Source organism: Nannospalax galili, unplaced genomic scaffold (genome assembly GCF_000622305.1).
Source record: "Nannospalax galili isolate Female #2095 unplaced genomic scaffold, S.galili_v1.0 scaffold660, whole genome shotgun sequence".
NCBI lineage: Eukaryota > Metazoa > Chordata > Mammalia > Rodentia > Spalacidae > Nannospalax > Nannospalax galili.
Window position 1 is genome coordinate 1,734,921 of NW_008349073.1, and position 9,509 is coordinate 1,744,429.

The 9,509-nt window shown below is 48.2% G+C and overlaps 1 protein-coding gene across 13 annotated transcripts in view; it reads right to left on the bottom strand.

The window, feature by feature from the left end:
* Positions 1-2,748, bottom strand: part of Ccdc136 (coiled-coil domain containing 136) — a 34,535-nt gene extending 31,787 nt beyond the window's left edge. For 11 of the 13 annotated variants that reach the window (XR_003851619.1, XR_003851617.1, XR_003851616.1 and 8 more), the window contains exons 1-2: positions 2,626-2,683; positions 1,771-1,878 (exon numbers count right to left, since the gene is read on the bottom strand). Coding sequence is in view for 9 of the 13 variants with exons in the window: in XM_029570023.1 (XP_029425883.1) it covers positions 1,771-1,878; positions 2,626-2,683 (166 nt within the window). In the remaining 4 variants the exon portion in view is untranslated. Of the gene's footprint in view, positions 1-1,770; positions 1,879-2,625 lie in introns of all 13 variants that reach the window. The other 2 variants (XM_008846381.2, XM_008846380.3) reach the window with 2 other exon arrangements.
* Positions 2,749-9,509: the final 6,761 nt, after the last annotated feature.

Consider the following 9,509-nt stretch of genomic DNA (forward strand, 5'->3'; position numbering starts at 1 on the left):
GAATAGGCCCCCTGGGGTTCCCCCAAGTGACCCCGGGGCAGGACCCATGATGAATCCTTTGGGATTTAAAGTTTGCCACCCCCCCCCCCAGCTCTTTCTAGCCCAATATTGAACTTGCACTGCTTTTGGAGCAGCCTGCTGCTGGCCCAGCCATAAAAAGCTTCTGTGAGGACATCTGGCCCTTCTAGTCTGATCCCTAGGTAGTGAGACAAGTCATAAAGAAAGGATTCAGACAGGGGCCTGAAGAGATGGCTCAGCGGTTAAGAGCATGACTGTTCTTGAAGAGGACCCAGGTTTGATTCCCAGTACCCACATGGTGGTTAACAATCACTTGTAGCTCCAGTTCCAGGGGATCTGATGCCTTCTTCTTACCTCCTCGGGCATTGCATGACATGGGAACACTTACACACATGCAGGCAATACACTCATATACATAAAATAAAAATAACAAAATATTTTTTAAAAATTAAAATAAAAGCCAGGCATGGTGGCGCATACCTTTAATCCCAGCACTCGGGAGGCAGAGGCAGGTAGATCTCTGTGAGTTAAAAGCCAGCCTGGTCTACATAGTGAGTTCCAGGACAGCTGGGGCTATAGGGAGATCCTGACTCAAAAAGACCAAAAAAAAAAAGAATAAAAAATAAAAATAAAGGATTCAGACACTAGCTGTGTGTTTAGGACAAATAGATAAAGCTTGGGGTTAAAAAAAAATCATCCAGGTGGCTTGCATGACATTAGCTTTTTCATAATAAGAAAGCACTGGCTTGGTTAGTCCGTAGGTAAAGAAAACATTTGAATGAAATGATTCTAAGTTTTTTACTGGACAAATACAAGAGCCCTTTCAATTGTATGCTATCAAATACCTTTTTGAAATGTTCTACACATGGTTTTTCCCTGCTGGGTGTCATGAGGACCACCTCTTTCCTACAGATCCAAGTTGGATTTCAGGGTAAGTCTAAGGGTAAACTCTTGTATAAAAGAAATCCTGTCATCTTAACACATTTTTAAAATTGGGTTTGGTGCTCATCCCCATTCTTGAGTTGGTGAGCACCCCCTCTTTTACTGCAATGCAGTTCCTGTAAGAAGCAAGACCTTGTCTTGATACGAATTGTATGCTTTATTTTGAAATTCTGACTCTTTGGTCTTACTTTCTCTAACACCAGCAGTTACTGTGAGACCCCTTGCATCATCTGACCCTCAAGGGGAAGCAGAGTTGCCAGTACTGAACTACACAGGGGCCAGGGGACAATTCATAGGAAGTCCTGGGAAATGTGTTAGTAGCAACTGCCACATCACATGGGTGTGGTGTTGGGAAACGGCTTCACTTAGCTCTTTCCTAGGCACTGTTTTACTAAAGCCATGAGGTGTCCATTCAAAGTTAACAGTGGTGGCCACAGAAAGATAATTCACATGACCATGTCCTGGCTTTTAAAAATAAGAGACAGCTTGGGATCTGGGTCAGCAGGCAGTGAGAACAAGCCCCCTACCGAAAGGCTGCTTCAAAGCTCTGTTCAACAGGACCTCTTTCTCTGTCTGGCAGCTCCCCCAGGACACACACCTGGTTAACTGGGTGATCAGGGCCCCAGAGGGATGTGCCTGGAACTTCCATCAATGCCTGAGCCCAAGGAGAGGCCTGGAGCTCAGCCACCAGGAAGGAGAAGCCTGGGGCTGTGTACAGGTTCAGAGCTCTGGGGTCAGAGAAGGAAGGAGGGTGGAAAGGAATTGAAAGAGGGTGAAGGGGAAGATGGAAAGCCTTTTCAGAAAACTCACCCTCCATAGCTTGCATCCCACGGCGTTCTAGGGATCCCCAGCGTTGGCCTTTCTTCCTCTCACAACCCTCAGATACCTCATAAGAGCCTAGAGTGGTTACTGTGGGTCCTGCGAGCAGGGAGAGAGTAGGCACAGTAGGATGGAAGTGGGGGGTGGGTGGCTGAAGGAAGAGAAGTCGGCATGCCTTCTAGTCTGTGAGACCTAGGACTTGTAATCCCAATGGAGGTGCCTGACTCACTCTGCCCTGCTCTATGATTCTTCTCCCTCGACCTCCTCTCATGCTCCGCCTATGGAGGGGACCCCAGTCCCGCGCAGCTCAACCTCAGCACCGGTTCCAGGCTGTTCCGGGCTCCTCTCCCTTGCCCAGACAGAAAGGGGGTGAATCTGTTTAGCCTGGGGGACAAGGAGGAGGTAGGATGCAAGCTAGGCAGAAGGGGTTGGGAGGGGAATGGAGCAAGGCAAGGAAGGAAGGGGCAGGACAGCTTGGGAAAGGGCTCCCAAGCCAGGCCGCTCCTCTCCCCTCCCTTCCTTTCCCCTCATCTCCCCTCCCCTCCCCTCCCCTCCCCTCTCTCATTAGAACTCACCCACCCCACCCTCGCCCCATGCTCAGGAGCCTTGAAAGCTGGAAGGGTGCAGGCTCTGAAGCCCGGGCGAGTGGATGCACTGTCGGGCTGGAGACGAGATGGGAGAGACTGCTAGGGAGGGGACGCCCCAGGCCGAAAGATGGAGATCTGGCTCCGGTGGAGGCCAGGAGGGAAGGAGCCGACTCAGCACCCGGAGCACACGGGGGTCTGGACGGAGGAGAGTTAAGGGGAGGAAGGGGGCGTGGGGTGCTGAGGGAGGGGCGGCTCTGACCTGGGCCGGGGCAGTTCCAGCCCGCGGCTCCCGCGCCGGCCCCGCCGCCTGCCTCCATGGCCGCTCCCACCGCCGCCGCCTCCCGGAGCAGAAGCCGCAGCCGCGGGCCGGAGGACCGGGAGCCGGGTGCGCAGGGAGGAGGGAGGGCGGGGCGAGGGGGCGGGGCCTGGCCGGGCCACCTGACGCGGGTCCCCGCCTGCTGCCGCCCGGAAGCCTTTCCTGCCCCAGGCTCCGGACCTGTGTGGACCCGCGCGGGAGGCTGGGCGCCTGGCATATAGGGGCCTCTGCTCGCCGGAGGGAGCGCCGGGAGTGCCGGGCCTGGACCGCCGACGTGAGCTACCGAGTCTTAAGGATGCTCCCAAGAAGGAGCGACTGGATCTGTGGGTTCTGGCTGCAGCTCCCTCCCTGGGTCAGCTGCGAAGGGAGACCCCATTGCTCTGTGTCAGGGCCTGGTGCTGCCTAGTGATTGGGGCAGAAAAGACAAGATTGAGCTGTTTCCTGCAAACGCGCAGTCGCCAGTGCACCTCCGCTTCCACGCAGGGCCAGAGCCGCCACCTCTGCAGTCCACCGATCCCAGCCTCCGGCGGGGGCCTCATGAGCCCCTGAGTTGCTGCAGGGCTGGAGGGTAGGAGGTTGAGACAGGAGTGTGCAAACTGCCAGCCTTGAGCTCTCTTCTTTCCCCTCATCTCCATCAACCAAGAGTCAAGGACTGGCTTAGAAGGCGTATCGTATCTCCCCTTCTCACCCCCGCCCCCCGTGACCCCCTACTACTTTAGTGCTCCAAGACCTACCTGCCCTCTCCACTGCCCTTCGAGCCACGACACCCCCCCCCCACCCCACGGCCTGTTGTGTGTGGTCACCTCTGATGTTCCCTCTAACGGAAGAGAGATGTGAAAGCCTATGGGGCTTATTTCACTTATTCAGGTATTCATTCTAGAGATGACCAACTCAGGCGGGGTTGGAGAGATGGCTCAGTGGCTAAGAGTACCGGCTGCTTTTGCAGAGGATCTGGGTTCGTATCCCAGCATCCATATGGCGTCTAGCAACCGTTTGTAACCCCAGTTCCAGGAATCCCGACGCGTCTTCTGACCTCCGCAGGCATTGCACGTCATGGGTGCACTTACATGCATGCAATACACTCATACATATAAAATAATTAAAAAAAACATTTTTTTAAAAAGAGATGACCCACCTGTCTTGATCCTGATGAGGCAGATCTGGCATCTGCACAAATCTCATTCAGGACACAAGTAATTTCCCAGGTTATCCAAAAAATTGCTGGGAGATCACCAAGCTGAGTGCACACAACAGTACCTTCTCTTGGATTCCCACTCCTAGGGTTTGGACTTGGATTAGCTGCAATCACCTCCACACACAGTCAGGCTCCCAAGTCCTCCATGTTCCTCAGCAAAGAAGTACTTTTTTGCTTGTACACCCTCTGCTTAGCAATAATGCCAGCCCTGGGTTGGGGGTCAGTCTCCTGACACCCCATTTTCTCCTTAGATACCCCTGATGTGCTCTACCCTGTTTTCTGTCCCTCTGTGCAGCATCAGGACACTCTAATTTGTCAAGATTGAGAAGTATCTTAGTCATTTTTTGTATCTCCAGCATCTATCAATTACTTGACCCATAGTAATAAAGGAGTAAATGTAAATCTCCCAACCACACTAATATCCTCTTATTTATTACAAAGTTTCAACTTGTGAAGTTAAATGTTCCCTCTTGACACTAATGTCCAAAACCCAGTGGGAAGCCAGGTGTAGTAGTCCATGCCTTTAAGTCCTAACATTTAGGAGGCAGAGGCAGGCAAATCTCTGTAAGATAGAGGCCAGCTTGGTCTACACAGAGAATTTCAGGCCAGCTGGGGTTACAAGGAGACCCTTCTCAAACAAACAAAACAAAATAACCCCCCCAAAGTCAGTAAGAGGTTCTCCCTGGCCCCCAGCTTGGTGCTCTAAAGGATATTTCTATTTCTTTGCTCAGAGGACAAGATCCCAATCCAGACCTATGGCCGTCATGATTCAGACCTTCGGCCATGGAGAAGGGCTGTGAGACAAACACACTCTTTGGCAAGGCATCCATCCAGACTTGGTGTAGGGTAATTGCCAGGGTTGGTGGTAAATGGAAAGGGACTGGGGTGGGGAAGTGAAAGAGGCAGATTCTGGAAGCTCAGTGGCTCTGCCCAGCAGCAGGTCAGATAAGCAGCTGGAAGTGGGCAGATGGAAGGAAGGACAAGAAAGGAGCTGTCAGTTGTTACATCGGGAGTCCAAGCTCTCCTAAGGAGAGCCTGGATCTCAAGTATTAGGACTAATCTCTCCCTGGTTCCTGGGGTACAGGTCACCACTCAATCTTGATTTGGAGAAAATTCCAGGCAGATCTGAGTCTGTCTATTAGTGGAAGCCAAAGAGGAGAATCTCATTCAGATCAGAATATCAGTACGGGGTTGAGGATGAGGGTGAAGTTAGGGGACAGAAAGAAAGAGTTTAGCAGTATAAGGAAGAGGGGGCTGTGGTCCAGGGATATGTCTCTAAAAGGCCAGGCATGGTGGGTGTGTCGGCCAGGTGATCAGCTTAGATGGATGATCTGAATTAATCCTCATAACCCCAGGGTTCAGGACTCAGCCTCCCTCTTAATCCCATCCCAAGGGATCATCCTTTCTAGGGACTGATGCAGCTATTTATCCCCCTTTACCCTTATTTCTAAATGCCCAGATGGAACCATTAAAACATTTTTTAAAAAGAGTGTTTGAAACATGCAGAAGAGCGAAGCTCAGAAATTAATACAATTCCATGTATACAAGACTAAAGTCCAACAGCTGTTCATATCTTTTTATTTTTCTCAGAGTTCTAGGGATTGATTCTCAAGCCTTGTGCATGCTAGACAAGTGCTCTACCACTGAACTATACACATCCCTAGTAAAATTTTAATTTTACTTTTTTGAGAAAAGATCTTGCTAAGTTGCACAGGCCAACCTTGAACTTTTGGTCCTCCTGCTCAGATTCCCCTGAGTAGCTGGGATTACAGGCCTGAACTATGAGGCCTGGCTATTAGTATCTTACCAAATTTGATTCTGAGGCACGAAAGCAGAGGGAATAGCACAGCAACCTGGGGTTCTGTTTGGTGTCGGTTATGTATACCCTCTTCCTCTTATAATAGCAATGCACTTTACCTCATATATTATTTATACACATCCCTCTTCAAACAATGCACCCGGCAAGTTCAGACTCCGTCCTACTCATGCACCCCTTTGAACAGTATTCAAATTTCTCCACCCCTAACAATAGTCAAATTTAGACAGTTTCTATTCAAATATACTCCCAATATATCTGGACACAAAGTATAGAAAGGCCGATCCAGCCTGAACTGGTTTTGGAAGCATATGCAATAAGGCAAAACTGTGACTTCAAGTAAACTTTTAGGGAAAAATCCCCTATTTACCATCTTATGCCTATGCATAATTGGGCATACATATGATTAAAATCAGATGCATTATGAGAAGGATATGTACAGTAGAAAAACAATTACGTAAAATAATCTATTAGTCAAAACAGAATTACCTTCACTATATACCTTAATAACTAAACTCCTCTTAAAGACTGTAAAAGGAAGTTCCAAACGATACTGGAGGCCCTTGAGCATTCACTCATTCCTGTGTGTCGGCCCCCCCCCTCTCAGCCCAAACTCCGCTGCTACCCGAAGGCTGTTGTGCGCTGAGGGGTCTTGGGCAGCAGCGAGTCCAGAGGGAAGAAACACCCAGGAAACTGTGTCAGTGGACAGCTCATTTATTATGGCAGAAGCAGAGGTTTATATAGCAAAGTTTCCCGGGCAAAGAGGTGGGGTTGGTTTTTCTGGCGGGCAGGCAGGTGGGGGTAAGGGAGGGGGCTTCTAAGGCTACGTGGCCTTTGTCCTGTCCTCTGGTCACATGATCTACAAGGGACCCAGTTAGGATTAAAGGATTAGAGACTAATAGTTTTGCTTGGGGGTTGTTGGGTAAGAGACAGTGTATCTAGGATGGAGCAGGCCAGTTTCCTGCCATCCTCACTAGGAGGTCTCCCGCCTGGCTATGCCCTACATTCCAGACACTCCTGACTTACCCAATACCTGTGGCCCGCTGCCCCTTTGCAGTGCAATTCTTTCTGATCTGTAGTGTTTGCTTTGTAGTGAATAACGTTTCCTCACTACTTTGCAAATCTGTGTGAGCCCTTATTTTCAACTCTTTGAATAAGAAGCTAAGAACCTGGAAAAAACCTGACCCTGACTACCAGGAACAATTCCATGGTTTTAAAGTTTTACTTTATATGTATATATTCACAAACAATATATAATTTTGATTTCTGTGGTTTTGACATGTATTTAAATAACGTTACTTTATACACTTTCTTCTGAAAATGTTTTTTTGTTTGTTTTTCTTTTTGGTCTTTTTGAGACAGGGTCTCCCTGTAGCCCCAGCTGACCTGGAACTCCCTATGTAGACCAGGCTGACTTGATGTTACAGAGATCCACCTGTCTCTGCATCCCAAGTGCTGAATTGAAGGCATGCACCACTATGTCCAGCCCCAAACACTTTTTCTTTCAAGTTTTAGATGTCCATGCTATTTCATATAGCTTCAGTTCATGGACTTCAGTTTATTCATCTGTTCATCCATTAGTGGGCATTTGGGCTGCTTCCAGCTTTCCATATTAAAGTTAAAGCTGCAGTGGACAATTCTATGCATGCATGCTTTTTGGCATATGTGGAGTATGTCTCTGGGGCAGATACCTAACAGAAAGTTTCTGGGTCATGGAGTAGGTGCCTCTTAAACTTACTAATTGTTGCCAAATTGTAGTTCTGACTTCTAGCCCACTAATTCCCTGAGTCTAATCTACCGTTTGGTGCCTCACCGAAGCTTCCATTTCAATGGTTACAGCTTTCATTTCTTTTAAAACCTTTTTTTCTTTCTTCTTTTTCTTGTCTTGTCTTTTTGCTATTGTTTCTGTTTGTTAGCTTTTGAGAAAGGGTCACATATTGGACCTGGAACTCCTCAAGTAGCTGAGGATGACCTTGAACTTCTTGAGTGCTGACTTTACAGGCATGCACTACCACACCTGGTTTATGCGGTGCTGGGGATCGAACCCAGGGCTTCACGCATCCACCTGGACTGACTTCATGCCCAGCCCTTTGTTTTTCATTTCTTAATGTTTCATTTTATTCCTTCAACAATCCATTTATTATCATTGTGCTCTGTTTCCATTATGATTTCATTTCTTGTGTTTAATCTTTACTATTTTCAGTATTCGTATTTTGTAGTATTTTTCATGTATTTTGCCAGTGCTTGGGGCGCTGTCTCTTTTGTTGTAGTCATCCGACTCCCCCTGATGGTGAATTGCCTCATGGTCTAGTTTTATTTCATCTGGGAATCATCTCAAAGATGGTGATGGGGAATCTTACAAGGGCATGCCTCCAGATGGTGTCAGTTAGGATTCTGAAAAAGGAAGATCTACATGGCAGGATGATGAGTCCAGAGTAGTTATTAGAGGAACACATACAATGTAGGCTGCTGATTAGCCTCAAGGCAGCCAATGAAATGAGAAATATTCTGCATATCACAATGAGGGGTTGGGGTCTGAAGTCTGTATAGGGACATAAGGACTTTGGCTGGAGATAGGGCTTGTTTCTACCTAATAGCATAGTGGTTGTTTTCAGTATGTTTGTTTTTGTCTTTTTTTATTTTTTTCTCTATTTTGAGACAGGGTCTCCTTGTAGCCCCAGCTGTCCTGGAACTCACTATGTAGACCAGGCTGGCCTCGAACTCACAAAGAACAGCCTGCCTCTGCCTCCCAAGTGCTGGGATTAAAGGCGTGCGCCACCACGCCCGGCGTTTTTGTCTTTTTTAAAAAATATATTTTATTTATTATTTTGATTTTATGTGTATGAGCGTATTGCCTGCATGTATGTGAGTGCACCCATATCGTGCAATGCCACGGAGGTCAGAAGAGGGCTTCGGATTCCCCTGGAACTGGAGTTAAGGATGGTTCATAGCCACAATGTGGGTGCAAGAGCAGTTAGTGCTCTTAACCGCTGAGCCATATCTCCAGGCCCTTGTTTTTGTCTTTTTGAGATAAGGTCTCTCTGTAGCCCCAGCTGGCCTGGAACTCACTATGTAGACCAGGCTGGCCTTGAACTCACAGAGGTACACCTGCCTCTGCCTTCCGAGTGCTGGGGTTAAAGGCCTGTGCCACCACACCCAGCTGCATAGTGGTTTTTAAATAATATTTTAAATTTATTCTTTGACAATGTCATCCACATATACAATATATCTTTGTTGTATCTACTCCCCACTTTACCCTTCCTCTCCCCCAGATCCCACCTCAACATGTCTCCCTCAACCTTCATGTCCTCTTTTATTACCTTTTTCTAACTCACTGAGTCCAGTGAGTGTTGCCCTTATACACACTAGTATGGGGCCATCCACCGAGCTGGGGCAACCTACCAGAGGCCACACCCCAAAGAAAACTGACTGCTGGTTCCCCAGCAGACATCAACTGCCATTAGCTCCTCAGCTAGGGGTGGGGTCTCATGACCCCTCCCCCACTATCAGTTTTTGAGTAGCAGCAACCTGAGCACCTGTATCAGAGTCTGGAGATGTTCAGAGTCTGTAGGAAAAAACACATTGGTTGTGTCTGCAGAGTGATCTATGCATTTTGTAGTAACTTACAGAAAAATAGGAGAAATTGGGAAATCCTACACAACTCACAGTATCTTGTTAGGACGTCTTCAGCCCTTGGTCTCTTGCTTCTTTCTTTCCATTTTTCTTTCTCTTTCTCTCTCTCTCTCTCTCTCTCTCTCTCTCTCTCTCTCTCTCTCTCCCCCCTCCCCTCCTTTTCCCTCCCTCCCCTCCCTCCCC